Source organism: Pelodiscus sinensis, chromosome 1 (assembly GCF_052426305.1).
Source record: "Pelodiscus sinensis isolate ZL-2025 chromosome 1, ASM5242630v1, whole genome shotgun sequence".
Classification (NCBI taxonomy): Eukaryota; Metazoa; Chordata; order Testudines; family Trionychidae; genus Pelodiscus; species Pelodiscus sinensis.
In genome coordinates this window covers 327,996,102-328,018,934 of record NC_143052.1, presented here as the reverse complement: position 1 = coordinate 328,018,934, position 22,833 = coordinate 327,996,102, and the positions used below count along the sequence as shown (strand labels likewise).

At 41.2% G+C, this 22,833-nt stretch overlaps 1 protein-coding gene and 12 non-coding genes across 15 annotated transcripts in view; all 13 read right to left on the bottom strand.

The window, feature by feature from the left end:
• The window catches only part of TAF1D (TATA-box binding protein associated factor, RNA polymerase I subunit D), a 42,925-nt gene continuing 20,092 nt past the window's right edge, over positions 1–22,833 (bottom strand). For 2 of the 3 annotated variants that reach the window (XM_075919354.2, XM_089775754.1), the window contains one exon: positions 16,944–22,620. In XM_075919354.2, the coding sequence (XP_075775469.2) occupies positions 19,889–21,145 (1,257 nt within the window). In that variant the 5' untranslated portion in view covers positions 21,146–22,620 and the 3' untranslated portion in view covers positions 16,944–19,888. The other variant, XM_089775755.1, reaches the window with a different exon arrangement.
• LOC112545908 (small nucleolar RNA SNORA25) lies at positions 1,922–2,054 on the bottom strand. Its single transcript, XR_003089497.1, has one exon. It is a non-coding gene; the product is annotated as a small nucleolar RNA SNORA25 (small nucleolar RNA).
• Positions 2,563–2,683, bottom strand: LOC112543721 (small nucleolar RNA SNORA32). The gene has a single exon (XR_003086938.1). It is a non-coding gene; the product is annotated as a small nucleolar RNA SNORA32 (small nucleolar RNA).
• On the bottom strand, positions 3,347–3,487 carry LOC142826628 (small nucleolar RNA SNORA8). The gene has a single exon (XR_012900860.1). It is a non-coding gene; the product is annotated as a small nucleolar RNA SNORA8 (small nucleolar RNA).
• Positions 4,285–4,416, bottom strand: LOC112545902 (small nucleolar RNA SNORA18). Its single transcript, XR_003089490.3, has one exon. It is a non-coding gene; the product is annotated as a small nucleolar RNA SNORA18 (small nucleolar RNA).
• Positions 5,112–5,183, bottom strand: LOC142826626 (small nucleolar RNA Z40). The gene has a single exon (XR_012900859.1). It is a non-coding gene; the product is annotated as a small nucleolar RNA Z40 (small nucleolar RNA).
• Positions 7,002–7,127, bottom strand: LOC112545904 (small nucleolar RNA SNORA40). Its single transcript, XR_003089493.1, has one exon. It is a non-coding gene; the product is annotated as a small nucleolar RNA SNORA40 (small nucleolar RNA).
• On the bottom strand, positions 10,070–10,141 carry LOC112543724 (small nucleolar RNA SNORD5). The gene has a single exon (XR_003086940.2). It is a non-coding gene; the product is annotated as a small nucleolar RNA SNORD5 (small nucleolar RNA).
• LOC112545905 (small nucleolar RNA SNORA40) lies at positions 12,094–12,219 on the bottom strand. Its single transcript, XR_003089494.1, has one exon. It is a non-coding gene; the product is annotated as a small nucleolar RNA SNORA40 (small nucleolar RNA).
• Positions 14,112–14,232, bottom strand: LOC112545900 (small nucleolar RNA SNORA32). The gene has a single exon (XR_003089498.1). It is a non-coding gene; the product is annotated as a small nucleolar RNA SNORA32 (small nucleolar RNA).
• Positions 14,874–15,014, bottom strand: LOC112545907 (small nucleolar RNA SNORA8). Its single transcript, XR_003089496.1, has one exon. It is a non-coding gene; the product is annotated as a small nucleolar RNA SNORA8 (small nucleolar RNA).
• On the bottom strand, positions 15,822–15,953 carry LOC142826629 (small nucleolar RNA SNORA18). The gene has a single exon (XR_012900862.1). It is a non-coding gene; the product is annotated as a small nucleolar RNA SNORA18 (small nucleolar RNA).
• LOC112545899 (small nucleolar RNA Z40) lies at positions 17,238–17,309 on the bottom strand. The gene has a single exon (XR_003089487.1). It is a non-coding gene; the product is annotated as a small nucleolar RNA Z40 (small nucleolar RNA).

Genomic DNA, 22,833 nt, shown 5'->3' with positions numbered 1-22,833 from the left:
TTTGCACACAGTAATTTATTGAATGATTCTCATTTATTCACAAATACATTTCAGGATCATAGTTCAGGGCTCACAACATTCAACTGAACCAAGTCCATATAGCAGCAGTTCATCCTGAAGTTTCCTGTCAACTGGAAGTTGACTCATTCTATTAAATCCTCCAAAATATGAGGTTTAAAAAAAATGTGATGGGTAGCATCCAGTGAAGAGATGCAATCTCAAGACATTAAGATTGTCCATGGCTTAGGGAGGTGTCTCAGACCTAAAAAATTAAGCATATATTCTTCAGGAAACATTGCTGAGTTTGGTGATCTAACAGGCAGAAGATACCAAGTTAGTATTCTATCAGTATATATAATTAGTCATGTCAGCTATTATACACTATTAACCATGTAAGACTTAAGTTACACTTACTTCCTATAATAAAGCATTACATTTATTAGTCTGGGAGCATGCTTAATTCCAGACAAGTTAGTGACAGGTAAACGAGGCATCCTTTGAGTCCTAAATCTATACAATAGAATTTAAATTCTGTCACCCTCTGCAGTGTTGCAGGGAAGACTCATCAAGTCTATCCAGTGCAGCTGGTTGGTGAAAATACTCATGGAATCAGAAATGGACTAAATACAGTAAAACTCCATTGGTCCGGCATCCAATGCTCCGGCACTCCTGATGGTCCGGCACCATCAGGAACCCAGAAGTCTTGGGACAGCCGGACAATTGGAGCTGCTCTGATTCAGCGGCTGCTGAAACTGACCAGTAGCTAACTCAGGGACGCCTGCGGCAGAGCAGCCGGGGTGCTGCTGGGTTGGTCCTACAGCACGGAGGGGCGGTTCTACGGCAGCTGCTGAATCGGGGACGCCTGGGGCGGAACCGGACTATTGGAAGGGGGGCTATGAGGGATCTGGGGTGGCACGGCCCCCAACCCACCCCAGACCCATCATAGCTCCCCCTTCTGATAGTCCGGCATATCTGATGATCCAGCACCCCCTGGGTCCTAAAGGTGCCAGATTATCGGAAGTTTACTGTAGGTTGAATGAACACTGTTAGTGGGAGAATATATGTGAAACACTCCAGACAAAATAAGCCAGTAGTGGTAAATAAGATTTTGGGGTCCATTCAAGAGCATCTGATTTGGTCTGCATTCAGCCTATTGAGTGGCTGTGATTTAAAAGTTGACCCGCTCTTAAAAAGCAACTGTAGGTAGTGGTGTATCAAGCATGAAGGAATATTATATGCCTAAGTGACGGCTGTTTAAGAAGGCTAATTCTGATGGCAAGCTATGTAAAACTGTGATAGAAGACAAGGGAGAACAAGTACGGAAACTCTTCTTGAATAAAGGATGGCTCAATATAGCTTACTCAAGAAGTCACTACAGCCCCGGTGCTGGAAGTAGGGAGGTCAAATTACGAGATATATTCTTTCCCAGTGCCTCACCATGGTGCTACTACATGTTTGAGGTTCCCACAATCAATGATTAGTGGATATTTGAAACCTCACCATCTACACGTTTTCATACAAATCTGCTTTTGCTTCAGTGAAAGTATATGGCTAGGTTACCCAGAGCTGGCTTTTGGTTGAGAGATCAGCCACTGAAATTGCAAAGTATGTGAAATAAGTTAATCCAGGTGAGCTTCCAAGGTTTTTAGGTTCCACAGATTGCTCCAAAAACAGGATGCGCAGCTGGGACTTAAAGACAAAAGGGCCAACTGAAGTAATGTACACCAGAAGCCACTTTCCATTATATTTTAAAGTTTGTTTAAACTGTTTCTTCCAGTTCTGAAGACAGAAACTTGGTTGAAGAAATTCAGTTCTGAAACTAGCACAAATATTTTCCCATGAATTGGCAGTCACATTGGATCTATAATGTTGAAGTGGAAGAGGAAGAGGTGTGCCACTAAATCAATAGCCTGGCTACATTACTTATATCTCCTCAGGAATAGGCCACAGAGCACACTGAGTGCTTGTGGCATCCTGCAGAGGATTTCAATATTAGGTCATTGCGTTAAGAGCTGCTGGTTTCACAGCCATGCAAACCCTCTTTGAAATGACCTTAAGCATAGACCTACTGTTGGTTATCAGAATTGCTGACATGCATTATTACCTCTGCAATATAGCTCAAGAGTTTTCCATATCCAAGTCACTTCCTGGTCTTCATTTGGAATGTGTGTCAGTGACTGTCAGACACTAAGGGTTTAAAGAGTTGACAATTTGGTTAGTATAAAGTAATAAAATACAGCTAAGGGAGAGATGCCTTAATATAAACGGCGGGAGGGTGGGCGGCAACACTACTCAGAGGCAGTTTTCTTCAGCTACATTTAAATGCAAGAGTCCTGGGATAAACTGCTCTTCAGATGACTGAGGAGCTTCAGATAAAGATCTGTTTTTACTTCATTAGAAATATTCCATAGTCAGGGATTTGTCTGAAAGATGGTTTTAAGCTCATTTAGATAAGCTTCTGCTGCAATCTGACTATTCTGAACAGAACAAACCTACATAAAAAAAGATTCGCCAAGTATTTACATAAAACAGGAATTGTGATTTGAAAGTGCTCATATCTCATATTGTTTCCAACAGATTTAGTGCCACTAAAGTAGCTGTGCCAAAATCTGATGGAGTTACTTTATGGTCATGTCCACAGCACACCAGAAATGGCATTTCCTAGTATCCTTGGTAATGACCACTGATTAAACCAGATTCCTAAGTAATACTTGAGCATTTAAAACATGTGGCAGAAAAGGCAAGAGTTGTCACACAATGGTGTAGATAGCACCTTAAAGCTCTAAAAATGAAGCTAAGCCCAGATGTGTACCAGAACAGCCATCCTGCAGACACCAGTTTATTTAATCTTCACAGTTAGAGGCACTAATTAAACAACACATATGTAAGAATTATTCTAAATTTCAGATATAGGTAACAATCCAAAATTAAGCGATTATTTTGCCCAATTAGAGGACTGGCTTTTGTCTTTGATGCTTAGAGCACACCATAGCAGAATTTCTATTTTATTCTAGCCCTTTGATTGCAGTTTCTGCACATCAGACATTCTCAAAATCTGTTGCGTTTTGAGTTTTCATACTGAATTGTATCCAATTATATACTTTCCAAATTGAAAGTTAAGTATTTCAGCTGTTTTAAATCTATTACCTGCCAAACGAGTTGGTGTCATGATACTGTCTTTCCAACTACTCTTTCATCACAATGAAATGTGGTCTGCGTAGTAGCGGAATTAAGTCCCCTTTAAAAAGAAAAACAGTTAATGGTACATTTACTGACCAGCTGAAGAGGGCTGTTATATTGTATGGAAGCTAAACGTGGATAAATTCTATTCCTAAGCATAACTCAAGTTTGTGTCAACAGTAATACCAGGTTTCACAAGCACACAGCAGCATGAAAACCAACGATGCCAAATGCTGAATTGCTATAGCACTGTGTTTTGAACATCCCATCAGAAGAGTGCTGTTGGATGCAGATACCTTGCAGTGCAGTTACAGTAGTATTTGTAACAACAACTTCTATGAATTATAATAGAAGTAGTTAGACACCAACTAAAACTAGCTACTGTTAAGTCACTACAATCTGCAGTGGTTCTGAGACAAGATCCCTGGATTCTGCAACACTCCAGCACAAGGAACTGGAACTTCTGTAGCAACTGTTTCCGATTCAATGAAAATACATGTTACTTGACATAGATTTCATGCTTCCTCCACTCTATTTTCAATATGTTGTATATTTTTTATCTTGGTGTTTACCACACTTCAGAAGATGAGGGTTTGGGCAGTGGTCATAGAAAGTTAAGTCTGAAATACTCATTCTGCTAACGTTTAGTAAACTCATTAATGTTGCTTATTTTCATTTCTGAATTAGCAGCCCAGGAAATTGACACCTCAAAACTATGGTTTCAAATTGTCTGACAATGTAGATATGTCTCGTCTTTGCAACCATGAAAGTTAGAAACCATTTTTAGAAGAACACTCAAGTTTCACCAGCAAAGCCTGGGTGAAGAATTGATTTCACGGTTTCTGAAGCTGCAGTAAGAGAACATAAGAACCTAGTTTTAGTTTCAGCTACAGGGGAAACTGAAATTAACTTGCTGAATCTCATAAAGTCCAAGCACAGCACAAGTCACTCACTAAATCATACCCAGCAATTTTTCCATTCTGACAAGGTTTTCAATCCATGTTGAGCGTTAGATAAGCTAGTGCCTACAGGACAGAAAATGTTTTGCTTAGTGTCGAAGCATAGAAAGTTACACATACACATACACATACACATACACATAAAATCTGTCTTGCAGTTTTATCCCAAAGAGCTAACAAATAGTTCAATGGGTAAAGCGAAACCACAGGTTTGCTCTATGAGGCATTTCCAACGATATGAACCTATAGGACAGGCTCCATCGGGATAGACCTCAACAGTTGTATTGTAATAAATATTGGATCCTTTCCCACTACAGCTTCTGCAATTATCCATATAGGACAAACTTTGCTAGTATAAGATATCCTGAAGAGTAACTTCAACAGAAAGGCCTCCTTCCATTTCTGATCTTTTCCCGTCATTTGATATAAAGTCTTCATCTAAGTCTACACAGCACCCAAAACTTCACTCATGTGCAGAGAAAGCACTCAAACTAAGCATTCATTCTATCACCAAATTAAACTACTTCTTACTAAGATTGAAATGCGTCTCAAATTGAGAAAGTGACAGAAAAAAGTTCTCTCAGAACAAAAGCCAAAAAATGCAGGTTGTAAATAAGTGATAAAATAATTAAAAAGAGGGTGGGTAAAACTTCCTACCTTATGAGCAGGCCAGCTTCTCATTTCTGGAGGAGGAAGCTTTTTTGTAACCCCTCGCCTTCCTTTCTAAATGTGTGCTCCACCTAAAGAGAGGTCACTTTTATAGCCACAGAAAAATAAACATACTTGAAGCAGCAATTTTTTAACAATTGGGTTGTACCAGCATACATTTCAAGAAGCACAGGTCGTCTTTTTTGGGGGGAGGAGGGGAATCACTCATGCCACAAACATAGTTCTGATTCTAACACACCCTTAAGCCACCAATCAAGAGCATGTCCCTAAAATAGACCAAGCTGGATAAGAGCCACAGAACTAATATGTTCAGAAAGGCTGTCATCAGTCACTCTTTTTCAGAGCAGTTGAACATTTTGCCAATCATCATAACAGTTCCTCGACATTGTCTCTACATTCTGGAGCAGAACAAGTGTTTATTATTTGTTTATGAAACACCATCTCCACCTATTTCTACCAGTATAGAAATAGCTGCCAGTTAAGTGAGAGTAAAGCTTGTATTCTTCTTGCACCAAAAAAGTCCGATGGCAAGTTTAATAGGCCTAATTAACAGTGAGTTTTACATGGCTCTTCAAAAACAAATGGAATACAGCTCCATGTACAATCTGCAATATGAAGCATTTTACTTTCCAACAAACAGTGCAGATTGTAATCTGAGGCTGCACACACACCCTGGCACAATCTAATCCTTTGGCATGCACACTTTTAATAAAGTAGTGTGGCACTTTAGGATACTAACCATTCATTTGAGGAGTCACATCAGCACTTCTTACCTAGACACAAAAGCATGATTTGTGACCCAATGTTCCAGTTATTTTGACTCCCTGAAAATGAGAAAATTCATTTGTTACTCAAATGTCAGCTAAGTGGTAAATTTAGAGAGGCCAGGGGTTGTAATCTTATTACTCAATTTGCATTAAGTAGGAGGATGTGGTTCGCAATTACCCATTTACATTAGTTCCAAGCTGCAGTTCAAATGCTGACATTAAGCAATTAGATAAGAGATTTCTTTGCCCACTAAACTTAGCTACTGATGAAAGACAAGCTTTTAAGCTTACATGGAACTCTGTCTCATCACCAACCACCAAGTTGGTCCAAAAAAGATTACCTCATAAATCTTGCCCCCCTAGTACCGTATTTTCCGGCGTATAAGATGACTTTTTATGCTAAAAAACATCCCCCAAAAATCGGGGGTCGTCTTATACGCCGGGGCTTTTCTCGCTCCGGAGGACACAGACTGCGGGACTTCGCAGTCCCGCCGCCCGTGTACTCCAGGGCGAGAAAAGCTGCTCCGCGTCTCCCTGGTCTGGAGACCAGGAAGACGCAGAGCAAAGACGCGGAGGGGCCCCGCTGCCGGCGTCCTCAGAGGCTTTGCTCCCGGTGTCCCTGGTCTGCTGGAGACGGTCCCCAGCAGATAAGAGGCACCGGGAGCAAAGCCGAAGCGGCGGCAGGGTGCCGCGCTTCTGAGGCTTTGCTCTGGCAAAGCCTCAGAGGCGCGGCACCCCGCCGCCGCTTCGGCTTTGCTTCCGGTGCCTCTTATCTGCTGGGGACCGTCTCCAGCAGACCAGGGACACCGGGAGCAAAGCCGGGGAGGCGGAGGGGCGCTGGGGCGCTGCCAGTTGGCCTCTTAAGGGGGGGTAGTCTTATACGGTGAGTATAAGACGAAAACCTATCTTTTAACTAATAAATTAAGGGGTCGTCTTATACGCCCAGTCGCCTTATACACTGGAAAATACGGTATCCTGGAATAAACAGCTAAACAGTGCAAAATGCGTTATCAAATCTTTTGAAGGTACAGGAGATCCAGTTCCTAGAAACAAATCTTGCTATCAAACTTCTTCAAATCATGCAACAGGACTCCAGAAAGCATCCCAAATACAATAAGCCCCATTTCCTAGAAAGTTGCATGAATGGCTGCTGTTTTTGTAATCCCCTTGTTGAATTTGCGAATATACATGCTGCACCATATTTATTAGATATTAACCTGTACCTGAATTTCTTATAGAATCTTATAGAATTTACATGGCTATGACTTACAATAAGCGTTGTCACTTCCATAATTAATGCCAATAGTATTTCACCAGCTTCCAAATAAAACAAGTTAAACCTTTGTTAGATATTTAGACAGAACTTGATGCAGGCAGAGTTATCTAGTTCATAGAAATTCTGTTCTACTGTAAAGCATATTCAAAGATTGTCCCTTCTCAGAAGTAGCACAGCTCACATATTGATGAGCTGTGGGTTGCAAGAGAAGGGTTTATTCTTAGCACTTACTCCAAGTTTTTGTCCACAACAAAAAACAAAAACCAGAGATGTGCTGGCAACACAAACTGGGATGTCTCACTTTTGTTGAAAGTAGGATTATGTATACACTGTTCAAATACAGCTGATTGTAATTAATTGGTTATACATTTGGCAGTATTTATTTCAACTACAAGTCTGCATTTCAGTTGTATCGAGAGACTACATTGTTAGAATTGCTCGGTGGCATATTGTCCCAATGCAGAACAAGGAGTTAAGCAAAATTCGAGACCTGGGGGAGGGAGAGGAGGAGAAGAGAATGCAATTATGAATATTCATGCCACAACTGGGGCATTGCTGAAAAAGCAGAATGAAGGATGCGAGGAAATGTGAAACCATTTTATTTCCTGATTTTCAGAAGTTTTAATCAACTCACCATTCTGCAAGGGATGACATACCACCACTCTGTCAAGTTTTTTGTATTGAATTTCCGAGGTGTTTTTAGGACAGGAAGATGTGGTTTGGTAGGAATTAGTATTCATTTAGGTTGCACCATCAGGGGCAACCGCATTGGGGTGCCATGCATCCCACAACATCTTCTCCTTCCCTATCATCCATGCTCAATGCAGCACCAAGCTCCTCTACCACACAACATTTTGATTGCAAACACTACTGACAGCTGTGACTTACAAGTTGACAAAAAATTCAGCCACCCACTTCAAAACTCCTTGACTTAAGTGGGACTTGTGATGAAGACATCCTTCTACATTGATAATAAGTTCACAACAATTTGTGGTCTGAATTCATCTAGTCCAGGGTTGGGCAAAATGGCCGGATCCAATCCACAGAGGCCCTGTCGCTCCCCCAAAGTATTCTGGCCCCGCCCCTTCCAAATTAGGCACCACGGATTCCAGGCCAGCCAGGCCCAAAAATTATTTCCCACCCTGATTCTAGTCAGTCTCACTGTAGTTTTTTTGATGCAGATGTAATTCAAATCCCTTGGTCACTGAGGCTATGTCTACACAGCAAAGTTATTTCAGAAAAAGCTCTTCATCTCACTTGTGTGGCCCTCAACTGACTTTTCTGTGGGTCAGTGACCACTGACTCAGAACACTCCTGCACGCCCTCTCCCCCACTCTAGATCTGAGCCTATCATACACTGGAACCCCCTGCCTTGAGCCCCTCACATACTCTAACCCAAATTCCCGCACCCTCAAAGCCACAAGCCTATGGCTTGCTTAGTGCCCCCAACCCTCCATCTGACCTCAACACTCCCCAGCCTGGAGCCCCCTCCGCAAGCCAGCATCCCCTTCACCTCCTCCTGCATGCAAATTGCTCCCAGAGCTTGCACCTCTCACCCCTTCCCACATCCAAATCCCTCATTCCCACCTCAGAGCCCACACATCCTGTCTCAACTCAGTGAGGGTACAGCTAGACTGAAGTAGTTTTTTCAGGATTCCAGAGATATCCGGAAAAACTCTTCTGCATCCAGGGACACATTTGTTCTTCCGCTTTATTTAGTGGAAGAGCAAACATGCTCATTCGGTAACCCCTGTATTCCTTCTTCCACGAGAAATAAGGGGGCTTCCGAAAGAAGGTTTTTCTGACATTTGATCCCATCTAGACAGGCCAAATGTTGGAAAAACCTCCTCCTACAGAAGAATCAGAAAAAAAGCAGCAGTGTAGAGTGTATAAGGGCTGGGGATAGAAAGTGATGGAGAGAAGGAGAATATAAAGGGCAGGGCTTCAAGGAAGGGGTGGGGTCTTGGGGGAAAGATGGGGTGGTAGATATTGGCTTCTTCTGACATTTAAAAAGCGATCTTGGGTGTAAAAAGGTTGGAGACCACTGTATTAGTGTGAGTTTTACCCAAGATGAGGAAATTATGATGCACACGTCACATCTATAGAAAAGCTATCGGCAAAAGGCCCCCTAGATATTTCTAAAGGAACTATTTTTTTCTCCAGGGTTTAGCACCAGAACCCTTGACCCAAAGGGGTCCAAATTCAGGTCACCAACCTTTGCACCCTCCTGAAATACACCAGCTTAAACAGAAATCTAACGCCTCTAGTATCAGCATGCTTAGTTGACCGTCAACCTCAGAACAAGGGTCATGATTAACTTACCTACACTGGCACTGCCTAACCACAGTATCTGGCCTGCAGGGGATGAAGCGTGGGTTTCTAGCCCCTTTCCTAGGCTAGGGAGAGGAGGGACAAAGCAACAGGAACAGAGTTGTCATAGGGGATTTCCTTAACTCTGTACTGTTAGATATAGTTATTGACAGGTAAGCTATTCGTCTGAGATGAGCAGGAGAAGACAAAGATTTCAGAATACTAAGTTTACCAAGTAAATTTTTAGCAAAGTCAAACATCAAGTTGGACAAGCACAGCAGCATGAGAACAAATTCCAGATACCAAGATATTGTAGCTTCATGCAACTATCACTAGGGATGTACAAGTATAACCATTGCAGTGGTTAACCGATTAACCAATAAGCTTGGGTATCTATTAATGGTTACACACAGATGCCCACCCTGCTAGCTCAGATAGATACAACAGCCTAAGCCAGCTGCTGCCCTGCAATTTTCAGCTGTTACAGGATTATCTGCTTTTTAACAACCCTACTGTGCTCATGAATTCCAAGGGCAAGTCCCATCTCAGACCGATGAATTTCAATAAGTCATTTCTCTGAAGCTTTCAGTCTACTTCAGTTACTCAACTTCCTCCCACCAAATAAAAAGAGAACAAGATTGCAATACATGCCATTTGTATCTTTTTGAACAGCAATTCAGCTATGGTTTCAATTTATTAAAAGACTATTAGGAAAAAGGAATACAAAGAAAGGAACGACTTACCCTCTTGAAGCAGCAGTAACTCAAGATGTTTCCTTCTCTCCAAAACTATTCGAATTGAACTAAAATGCAGAGGTAAAAATCAAATGAAGTCTCAGGTTTTCTGTATTAAAGAGTAATATTTCTCTAACCAATAGCAGTGTTGTAAATAAGCTGTTTTTAAACAGTTCTCTTCAGAATTAGAATTTAGTTCTTTTGTGAATCATCCAGCAGTTGAACAGATAAATTCATCATGTGAACTGCAATGTGAAATCAGGTGGCTCAAGTACAATAAAAAGCAACTGCAAAACCTTACCCAACAACAACTCCATTGCCAGATCCAGTGGGTCATTTTTCAAACAATGCTGAGGGAGGGGTATGCCAAGTTCATGCCTAAAAAGAAGTTAAGCAGTTCTCAGATCACTCTTGACGCAAGCTTGATACTACAATCGGTCTTGCAGTTTCATTTTACAGATACTTCAATTCAGTAGTTAAAAAGCAAGCCACAAGTTGTGTTATTTTGAGCGCCAAAGGAAGAGGAAAAACCTACGGGACAGAACTGATTTATTTTTGTTTTTAATGGCTTGCTCATGTGGTTCATAGAATCATAGAATAATAGGACTGGAAGGGACCTCAAGAGGTCATCGAGTCCAGCCCCCCGCCCTCAAGGCAGGACCAAGCTCCATCTACACCATCCCTGACAGATGTCTATCTAACCTGTTCTTAAATATCTCCAGAGAGGGAGATTCCACCACCTCCCTTGGCAATTTATTCCAATATTTGACCACCCTGACAGTTAGGAATTTTTTCCTAATGTCCAATCTAAATCTCCCCTGCTGCACTTTAAGCCCATTACTCCTTGTCCTGTCCTCAGAAACCAAGAGGAACAAATTTTCTCCTTCCTCCTTGTGACACCCTTTTAGATATTTGAAAACCGCTATCATGTCCCCCCTTAATCTTCTTTTTTCCAAACTAAACAAGCCCAGTTCTTGAAGCCTGGCTTCATAGGTCATGTTCTCTAAACCTTTAATCATTCTTGTCGCTCTTCTTTGTACCCTTTCCAATTTCTCCACATCTTTCTTGAAATGTGGCGCCCAGAACTGGACACAGTACTCCAGCTGAGGCCTAACTAGTGCAGAGTAGAGCGGCAGAATGACTTCACGAGTTTTGTTTACAACACACCTGTTGATACAACCTAGAATCATATTTGCTTTTTTTGCAACAGCATCACACTGTTGACTCATATTCAACTTGTGGTCCACTATGACCCCTAGATCCCTTTCCGCCATGCTCCTTCCTAGACAGTCGCTTCCCATCTTGTATGTATGGAACTGATTGTTCCTTCTTAAGTGGAGCACTTTGCATTTCTCTTTATTAAACCTCATCCTGTTTACCTCTGACCATTTCTCTAACTTGCTAAGGTTCAACACAATGAGATGATTTTCAGTGCACAGTTCTCATCCCTGTCTCCATTTGGAATTATGTTTGCTGTGGGATAGTGATTTGTTTGTATATTCTCACTCCAGACTGGGAATTCTGACCATCACTACAAACAATTTATTAATTTAGGCCTAGACTATACTGGCAGCGTTGCCAAAAATTCCCTTTTATCCGCAAAACAGTGAGCATTTACGCTGCAATAGGACTTGATTGGGAAAGACATTCAGCTTTGGTGACAAAAAACTTCCAGCTCTAAGATGTCTCTCTCCCCCCCCCCTTTATTGTTGACAAAAAGCCATTTGAGACAACTAGCCTCTGCCAGTATCCCACCATACCTACCCTGATGGATCTGCTCAGTGTTTTAGGATTTCTGCAGACCTGCAGGCATGAGCCCTGTCCTCTTTCAAAGCTCTGGGAAGAATCTGAGTGACTCCAAGAACAAATAATTGGAATGCTCATGTTCTGCCCTAAGAACACAGCAGCAAGCAAACTGCTGCTGCACGGGGAGGACTGGAGAGATTGCAGTGCTGCTTTGACATTGTGCAAAACACACTCAGGAACCCCAATTTATTCCACAGTTTAAGAGATGACATTTCCACACCTTAAACATTTGGTAGATCCATCATCACGGAGCATGTTTTTGTATTCGTTTTGTGTTCCATAATTGACATTTAGCTTAAAATTTGGACAGAGGCATGGAAGATTAAGACTTCATAAAGATAAGTGAAAGACAGATATGCTGAATAGAGAATATTGTAACCATGTGTTCAGTTACTGTTCACTCTTACAAGTAGCACAACTCATATTGGTTATGAGTTGTGGGTTGCAAAAGAGCCATTATTATTAGCACAAAGTTCTGTTTCTGTCCAAGATGGACAAAAACAAAAGAACAAAATGCTTCTGAAAGCGACGTGCTGTGTATCACTTGCATTAAGTTTGTTACACATTTCAAATTTTATTACTGTTTTCCATGGAGGCAGAAAGCTGTTCAGACTTTTTAAAAAGCTACCGGGAGGGTGACAAAAGGCTGTATTAATCTCTGAACCAATTTAGGTACGTTAATTTGACATTTTATTTTCCTTTTCTACAGATAGAAAGCTTTTGAGGTTTTACTTTACTCAGTACGAAGAACAGCTCCTTTATTACTGTGTTTTTATTGAAACATTGAGTTTTTGACAGTGTCTACAGATAAAATTGTAACTCACCCAAAAAACAGTGCAATTATACTTCTAACAACATCTTGGTTGTAAGTCAATCACTTGCAATAACTGAACGTTCAAGGTGAATGCTGAACAGTTTGTTTGAAGTAAATGCCTGCCGCCACATATGAAGATACGTAGCGTCCGAATCAGGGTTGCAGTAACCAGAATTTTTGGGTTTCCGTGATGTAAGAGTTTTCTGATCTGTGTAGCACTTCCTACACAGACCCAGGCACATCAGCAGAATCTTCTTCCTCTCCATCTCCATTTCCTCTGCTCAGTTTTGCAGGTTTCGCTTTTGTCTTGGATTTTTTCCTTACTTGGAAGTTTTCTGTTTAATATGAAACAGCTGTTGTCCTAAGTCAGTGGTCTCCAACCTTTACACACACAAAATCACTTTTTAAGTCTCAGAACAAGCGAAGATCTACTGCCCCGCCCCTTCCTTGAAGCCCCGCCTACATTAAATGATGAAATCTAATGTTAATGTACTGCGCAGGTGCACAGTTCAGAGACGGCTCAAGAGCTACTCTTAGAGCCCCTGAGATCTACCGGTAGATCACGATCTACTGGTTGGTGACCACGGTCTTAAGTGAATAGAAGATTTAAAAATGGATCAGAGTAAGAGCCAATTATAAAGACAAGATCTGGAGCGAGATTTCGCAAGTAGTTTTTGGAAACATCATTATGCACCTGCCAACACGAAACCATTAATAATTCTTATACCCATAATTCTCAATTAAGGATTGTCTGTAACCCCATTAAAGACCAACAAAATTCTTTGTGTCATGAAGCCGACTCAGAGATGGCATATACAGAAGTCCACAGTCTAGTTCCAGGAAAAATATAGTTTGAGAGTTTTCCATATCCAAATCACTTCCTGGTCTTCATTTGGAATGTGTGTCAGTGACTGTCAAGACACTAAGGGTACGTCTAGACTACCGGGTTTTATCGACAGTATCTGTCGACAAAGAGCGTCCAGACACAATGAGTTCTGTAGTCTAGATGCAACCCTACAGGCAATAACACCTTCTGTCGACAGAACTCTGTCGACAGAAGGTGTTATGCCTTGTAAAATGAGGTATACCAGCGTCAACAAAACTGCTGAGTTCTGTCGACGTTATGTCGACAGAACTCAGCAGTAGTGTAGATGCTGGTATAGTTTTGTCGACAAAAGTCCACTTTTGTCAACAAAACTAAGTAGTCTAGACACACCCTAAGGGTTTAAAGAGTTGACAATTTGGTTAGTATAAAGTGATAAAATACAGCTAAGGGAGAGATATAATATAAACAGGGGGAGGGTGGGCGGCAACAACACTACTCAGAGGCAGTTTTCTTCAGTTACATTTAAATGCAAGAGTCCTGGGATAAACTGCTCTTCAGATGACTGAGGAGCTTCAGATAAAGATCTGTTTTTACTTCATTAGAAGTATTCCATAGTCAGGGATTTTTGTCTGAAAGATGGTTTTAAGCTCATTTACATAAGCTTCTGCTGCAATCTGACTATTCTGAACAGAACAAACCTACATAAAAAAAGATTCGCCAAGTATTTACACAAAACAGGAATTGTGATTTGAAAGTGCTCTTTGATCTCATATTGTTTCCAACAGATTTAGTGCCACGAAAGTAGCTGTGCCAAAATCTGATGGAGTTACTTTATGGTCATGTCCACAGCACACCAGAAATGGCATTTCCTAGTATCCTTGGTAATGACCACTGATTAAACCAGATTCCATAAAACCTGTGGCGGAAAAGGCCAGAGTTGTCCCACGATAATGTGGATGGCACCTTAAAGCTCTAAAAATGAAGCTAAGCCCAGATGTGTACCAGAACAGCCATCCTGCAGACACCAGTTTATTTAATCTTCACAGTTAGAGGCACTAATTAACAACACATATGTAAGAATTATTCTAATTTCAGATATAGGTAACAATCCAAAATTATGTGATTATTTTGCCCAATTAGAGGACTGCCTTGTCGTTGATGCTTAGAGCACACCATAGCAGAATTTCTATTTTATTCTAGCCCTTTGATTGCAGTTTCTTCACATCAGACATTCTTAAAATCTGTTGCGTTTTGAGTTTTCATACTGAGTTGTTTCCAATTATATACTTTCCAAATTGAAAGTTAAGTATTTCAGCTGTTTTAAATCTATTACCTGCCAAACGAGTTGGTGTCATGATACTGTCTTTCCAACTACTCTTTCATCACAATGAAATGTGGTCTGCGTAGTAGCGGAATTAAGTCCCCTTTAAAAAGAAAAACAGTTAATGGTGCATTTACTGACCAGCTGTAGAGGGCTCTTATATTGTATGGAATCTAAACGTGGATAAATTCTATTCCTAAGCATAACTCAAGTTTGTGTCAACAGTAATACCAGGTTTCACAAGCACACAGCAGCATGAAAACCAACGATGCCAAATGCTGAATTGCTATAGCACTGTGTTTTGAACATCCCATCAGAAGAGTGCTGTTGGATGCAGATACCTTGCAGTGCAGTTACAGTAGTATTTGTAACAACAACTTCTATGAATTATAATAGAAGTAGTTAGACACCAACTAAAACTAGCTACTGTTAAGTCACTACAATCTGCAGTGGTTCTGAGACAAGATCCCTGGATTCTGCAACACTCCAGCACAAGGAACTGGAACTTCTGTAGCAACTGTTTCCGATTCAATGAAAATACATGTTACTTGACATGGATTTCATGCTTCCTCCACTCTATTTTCAATATGTTGTATATTTTTTATCTTGGTGTTTACCACACTTCAGAAGATGAGGGTTTGGGCAGTGGTCATAGAAAGTTAAGTCTGAAATACTCATTCTGCTAACATTTAGTAAACTCATTAATGTTGCTTATTTTCATTTCTGAATTAGCAGCCCAGGAAATTGACACCTCAAAACTATGGTTTCAAATTGTCTGACAATGTAGATATGTCTCGTCTTTGCAACCATGAAAGTTAGAAACCATTTTTAGAAGAACACTCAAGTTTCACCAGCAAAGCCTGGGTGAAGAATTGATTTCACGGTTTCTGAAGCTGCAGTAAGAGAACATAAGAACCTAGTTTTAGTTTCAGCTACAGGGGAAACTGAAATTAACTTGCTGAATCTCAAAGTCCAAGCACAGCACAAGTCACTCACTAAATCATACCCAGCAATTTTCCCGTTCTGACAAGGTTTTCAATCCATGTTGAGCGTTAGGTAAGCTAGTGCCTACAGGACAGAAAATGTTTTGCTTAGTGTCGAAGCATAGAAAGTTACATACATACATACACATACACACACACACACACACACAATTAAAATCTGTCTTGCAGTTTTATCCCAAAGAGCTAACAAATAGTTCAATGGGTAAAGCGAAACCACAGGTTTGCTCTATGAGGCATTTCCAACGATATGAACCTATAGGACAGGCTCCATCGGGATAGACCTCAACAGTTGTATTGTAATAAATATTGGATCCTTTCCCATTACAGCTTCTGCAATTATCCATATAGGACAAACTTTGCTAGTATAAGCGACAAGGAGTCCTGTGGCACCTTATAGACTAACTGAAGTGTAGGAGCATAAGCTTTCGTGGGCAAAGACCCACTTCGTCAGATGCATGTAGTGGAAATTTCCAGAGGCAGGAATAAATATGCAGGCCAGGATCAGGCTGGAGATGACCAGGTGGATCCAATCAAGGAGGATGAGGCCCACTTCTAGCAGCTGATCTGGAGGTGTGAATTCCAAGAGAGCAGAAGCTACAAAAGCAGCTTCTGCTCTCTTGGAATTCACACCTCCAGATCAGCTGCTAGAAGTGGGCCTCATCCTCCTTGATTGGATCCACCTGGTCATCTCCAGCCTGATCCTGGCCTGCATATTTATTCCTGCCTCTGGAAATTTCCACTACATGCATCTGACGAAGTGGGTCTTTGCCCACGAAAGCTTATGCTCCTACACTTCAGTTAGTCTATAAGGTGCCACAGGACTCCTCGTCGCTTTTGCAGATTCAGACTAACACGGCTACCCCTCTGATATTTGCTAGTATAAGATATTCTGAAGAGTAACTTCAACAGAAAGGCCTCTTTCCATTTCTGATCTTTTCCCGTCATTTGATATAAAGTCTTCATCTGACTAAGTCTACACAGCACCCAAAACTTCACTCATGTGCAGAGAAAGCACTCAAACTAAGCATTCATTCTATCACCAAATTAAACTACTACTTACTAAAATTGAAATGCGTCTCAAATTGAGAAAGTGACAGAAAAAAGTTCTCTAAGAACAAAAGCCAAAAAATGCAGGGTGTAAATAAGTGATAAAATAATTAAAAAGAGGGTGGGGTAAAACTTCCTACCTTATGAGCAGGCCAGCTTCTCATTTCCTGAGGAGGAAGCTTTTTTTGTAGCCCCTCGCCTTCCTTTCTAAATGTGTGCTCCACCTAAAGAGAGGTCACTTTTATAGCCACAGAAAAATAAACATACTTGAAGCAGCAATTTTTTAACGATGGGGTTATACCAGCATACATTTCCAGAAGCACAGGTCTTCTCCTTGGGGAAGGGAAGAAAAATCACTCATGCCAAGTTTAAAAAAAACCCTGCCATAAACAGAAAGTGTCAATAAACATAGTTCTGATTCTAACACATTTTCCCTTTAATCTGATACTACCACTGACCCTTAATCCATCCAATCAAGAGCATGTCCCTAAAATAGAGCAAGCTGGATAAGAGCCACAGAACTAATATGTTCAGAAAGGCTGTCATCAGTCACTCTTTTTCAGAGCAGTTGAACATTTTGCCAATCATCATAACAGTTCCTCGACATTGTCTCTACATTCTGGAGCAGAACAAGTGTTTATTATTTGTTTATGAAATACCATCTCCACCTATTTCTACCAGTATAGAAATAGCTGCCAGTTAAGTGAGAGTAAAGCTTGTATTCTTCTTGCACCAAAAAAGTCCGGTGGCAAGTTTAATAGGCCTAATTAACAGTGAGTTTTACATGGCTCTTCAAAAACAAATGGAATACAGCCCCATGTACAATCTGCAATATGAAGCATTTTACTTTCCAACAAACAGTGCAGATTGTAATCTGAGGCTGCACACACACCCTGGCACAATCTAATCCTATGGCATGCACACTTTTACTCATAGACTTTAAAGGTCAGAAGGGACCATTATGATCATCTAGTCTGACCCCCTGCACAGTGCAGGCCACAAAATCTCACCCACCCCTCCTAGAATAATCCTCTCACCTATATCTCAGATATTGAAGCCTTCAAATACTCTGAAGACCCCAAGATGCAGAGAATCCTCAAGCTGTGATCTGTACCCCATGCTACAGAGGAAGGTGAAAAACCTCCAGAGCCTCTGCCAATCTACCCTGGAGGAAAATTCCTTCCCAACCCCAAATATGGCGATCAGCTAAACCCTGAGCATGTGGGCAAGACTCATCAGCCAGACACCCAGAAAGTTCTCTATAGTAACTCCTATCATCCCTCCATTGATAATGAATGGTCAATTAGTTACCAAGATCATGTTATCTCATCAAACCACCCCCTTCATAAACCCATCTAGTTTAATCTTGAAACCAGATAGATCTTTTGCCCCCACTACTTCCCTTGGAAGGCCGTTCCAGAACCTCACTCCTCTAATGGTTAGAAACCTTCGTCTAATCTCAAGTCTAAACTGCCTACTAGCCAGCTTATATCCATTTGTTCTTGTGTCCACATTGGTATTAAACTTAAATAATTCCTCTCCCTCCCTGGTATTTATCCCTCTAATATATTTAAAATGTGCAATCATGTCTCCCCATAGCCTTCTTTTGGTTAAAGTAAACAAGCCAAGCTCCCTGAGTCTCCCCTCATAAGACAGTTTTTCCATTCCTCGGATCATCCTAGTGGCCCTTCTTTGTACCTGTTCCAGTTTGAATTCATCCTTCTTAAATATGGGACACCAGAACTGCACACAGTATTCCAAATGGGGTCTCACCAATGCCTTGTATAATGGTACTAACCCCTCCTTATCCCTACTGGAAATACCTCGCCTAATACATCCCAAGATCATATTAGCCTTTTTCACAGTCATGTCACAATGGCAGCTCAGTCATTCTATAATCAACCAGGACTCCGAGGTCCTTCTCCTCCTCCGTTACTTCCAACTCATGTGTCCCCAGCTTAACTAAAATTCTTGTTATTAATCCCTAAATGCATAACCTTACACTTCTCACTATTAAATTTCATCCTGTTGCTATCACTGCAATTTACAAGATCATCCAGATCTTCCTGTATGATATCCCGATCCTTTTCTGAATTGGCAATAGCTCCCAACTTTGTGTCATCCGCAAATTTTATTTGGACACTTCCACTTTTGGTGCCAAGATCAGCAATAAAAAAGATTAAATAAAATTGGCCCCAAAACTGATCCCTGAGGAACTCCGCTATTAACCTTCCTCCAACCTGACAGTTCACCTTTCAATATGACCCGCTGTAGTCTCCCCCTTAACCAGTTGCTTATCTACCTCTCAACTTTCATATTAATCCCTATCTTTTCCAATTTAACCAATAATTCCCCATGTGGTACTGTATCAAATGCCTTACTAAAGTCGAGGTAGATTAGATCCACTGCATTTCCTTTATCTAAAAAATCTGTTACTTTCTCAAAAAAGGAGATCAGGTTGGTTTGGCACGATCTACCTTTTGTAAAGCCATGTTGTAATTTGTCCCAATTGCCATTAGCCTCAATGTCTCTAACTACTTTCTCCTTCAAATTTTTTTCCAGGATCTTACATATTACAGATGTCAAACTAACAGGCCTATAGTTACCCGGGTCGCTTTTTTTCCCCTTTCTTAAAAATCTGAACTATATTAGCAATTCTCCAGTCAAATGGCTGAGTTTAGAGATTTATTAAAAATTGTTTGCTAATGGACTTGCAAGTTCATGTGCCAGTTCCTTTAATATTCTTGGATGAAGATTATCTGGGCCCCCTGATTTACTCCCATTAAGCTGTTCAAGTTTGGCTTTTACCTCGGATATGGTAATATCTACCTCCTTATCTTTAGTCCCATTTGTTAACTTACCATTATCCCTAAGCTCTTCATTAGCCTCATTAAAGACTGAAGCAAAATATTTGTTCAAATATTGGGCCATTCCTAGATTATCCTTAACCTCCACTCCATCCTTAGTAATTAGCGGTCCTACTTCTTTTTTTGTTTTTTTCCTATTTATATGGGTATAAAACCTTTTACTATTAGTTTTAATTCCCTTTGCAAGGTCCAACTCTACCTGACTTTTAGCCTCGCTCACTTTATCCCTACATGCTCGAACCTCAATAAGGTAGCTTTCTTTACTGATCCCTCCCATTTTCCACTCCTTATATGCTTTCTGCTTTTTCTTAATCACCTCTGAGATGCTTGCTCATCCAGCTTGGTCTAACACACCTGCCTATAAATTTTTTCCCTTTTCTAGGGATACAGGCTTCCGACAGCTTCTGCAACTTTAACTTAAAATAATTCCAGGCCTCCTCCACTTGAAGATCCATAATTTCTTTAGCTGAATCAACTTCCCTAACTAATTTCCTTAATTTACTAAAGTAAGCCCTTTTGAAATCAAAAACCCTAGTCTCAGATTTATTTTTGTTTATCCTTCCATTTAATTTAAACTGAATTAGTTCATGATCACTCGAGTCAAGGTTGTCTCCTACAACCATTTCATCTATGAGGTCCTCGCTACTCACCAAAACCAAATCTAAAATAGCATCCCCCCTTGTTGGTTCAGCAACTACTTGATGCAGGAATTCATCAGCTATCACATCTAGGAAAATCTGAGCCCTATTATTATTACTAGCACTTGTTCTCCAGTCTATATCTGGAAAGTTGAAATCTCCCATGATTACACCGTTTCCATGTGTATTTACTTCATTAAAAACATTAAAGAGGTCTCTATCCATATCCAAATTGGATCCTGGTGGTCTATAACACACCCCAAGCACTATCCCAGGGGAGGATCTGATAGTTTTCTTCCCCAATGTGATTTTTGCCCAAACGGACTCTGTCTTCTCCATTCCATCACTTTTTATCTCTTTACAATCTACCTCATCTTTGATATACAATGCGACTCCACCACCTTTACCCTTATTTCTGTCTTCCCTAAACAGCACATACCCTTCAATACCTGTACTCCAGTCATGCCTAGTATTCCACCATGTTTCTGTTATTCCTATATTATCTGGTTTCACTTCCTGGACCAATAGCTCTAGTTCCTCCTTTTTGTTACCTAGGCTCCTCGCATTGGTGTACAAACATCTTAATTTTTGCTGTTTGGCCTCATTCACATTCTTTACCCAATTTGGCACGGATGTTATACCTCCAATATGACCTATTAGACTAGTATCCACCCCACCCTTCCTCATGTTCATTCTCCTACCCCCAGCTATAGCCTTTCTTACTTCGTTTTCCTCCCTCTCAGTGTTAAAATCTGGCGTAGAGATTACCTGGGCATCTCCCAACCGTCTCCCCCAAATTCCTAGTTTAAAGCTCTCAATAAGTTGAGCCAGCCTCCATCCTAGAAGTCTATTTCCCTCCCTACTTAGGTGAAGTCCATCTCCAGAGAACAGTCCTCTGTCCATAAATGCCTCCCAGTGACCATACATCCCAAAGCCCTCCTTATAGCACCACTGCCCCTAAGCCATCTATTGATCATCATAATCCTGTCACATCTTAGTTGCCCTTCTCTAGGAACAGGCAGAATCCCACTAAAGATCACCTGAGCCTCAATTTCCTTGAGCATCCTCCCCAGCCTAGCATAGTCTCCCTTAATTCGTTCCAGGGAGAATCTAGCCGTATCATTTGTTCCTACATGAAGGATGATCAATGGATTCCTTCCTGCTCCCTTAATAATTCTCTTCAACCTCAGTTCCACATCTCTTATCTTAGCACCTGGCAGACAGCACACCCTTCTATTCTCTGGATCAGCTCTGGTTACAGGCCTATCTATTCTTCTCAATAAGGAGTCCCCAATCACATAGACCTGCCTTTTCTTAGTGATAGTGCAATTCTCTGGTCTATCTCTAGCTTCCTCTGGCTGCAAGTCCTTGCCATTCCTATTTTCCCTTGTAATCCTAATGCTCATTATTGGTGTTGTCTCCATTAAGTCTTCCCCTTTATCTATGGGACTAGCCACTCTTCTCTTCTTCCTTACCCTTCCATCTTCATTATCTACCTGCTGTACCCCTTCTACATTTTCCAGCTCCACGTACCTGTTCTTGAGCTCTATTTTTCCTTCACTGACCCATCTTTTCCTCCGCCTGGTCCTCTGAGTCACATGCTTCCATTGTCCATTTTCTTCGCCCAGCAGTCCCCCCTCTGAGGCCCTTGATCCTGCTTCCATCTGCATATCTGGCTCAACTAAGCTTTCCCCTTCAGCCACGTCATGCCTTTGTCCCATCATCTACCTCAAACCTCCTTCTAAACTCGATCAGAGTTTCCACCTGCATCTCCAGTCCTTGGATCTTTTCTTCCATCAGCTCTATCAGGCGGCACTTCATGCAAACAAAACTCCTTTCAGGTACCCCCTCCAGAATCATGTACATACTGCAGCTACCACATCCAATCATCCTCCTTGTGTTCTCTACTACTTGGGCCATGGCCACTAATGCCTCTGTGTTTTATCTACTTTCTCACCAAAATCCTATTAGTCCGGTGAACACAAAAACAAACCAAAACACCCTCTCCACAGCAAAAACAAACTCCAAACAAGTCCCACAATCCAAACTCCCTTTGCAAACTCCCACTCAAGCTCTGTTTTCTTGGCTTCTGTGCCGCTACAGCTATCTGTGCTACTGCCTGACTAGAAGGCTACCTTTATAGGACCCCTAATCAGAGAAGCTCCGCCCCCTAATCAGGGCTCAGCTTCTCTCCCAGCACATTGCCCCTCCAACAAAACTCCCACTCAAACTCCCCTGTTTACAGCTCTGTTTGCTTGGCTCCTGTGCCACTGCAGCTATCTTTTAATAAAGTAGTGTGGCACTTTAGGGTACTAACCATTCATTTGAGGAGTCACATCAGCACTTCTTACCTAGACACAAAAGCATGGTTTGTGACCCAATGTTCCAGTTATTTTGACTCCCTGAAAATGAGAAAATTCATTTGTTACTCAAATGTCAACTAAGTGGTGAATTTAAATTAGAGAGGCCAGGGGTTGTAATCTTATTACTCAATTTGCATTAAGTAGGAGGATGTGGTTCGCAATTACCCATTTACATTAGTTCCAAGCTGCAGTTCTTGAATTTGAGAATACACATGCTGCACCATATTTATTAGATATTAACCTGTACCTGAA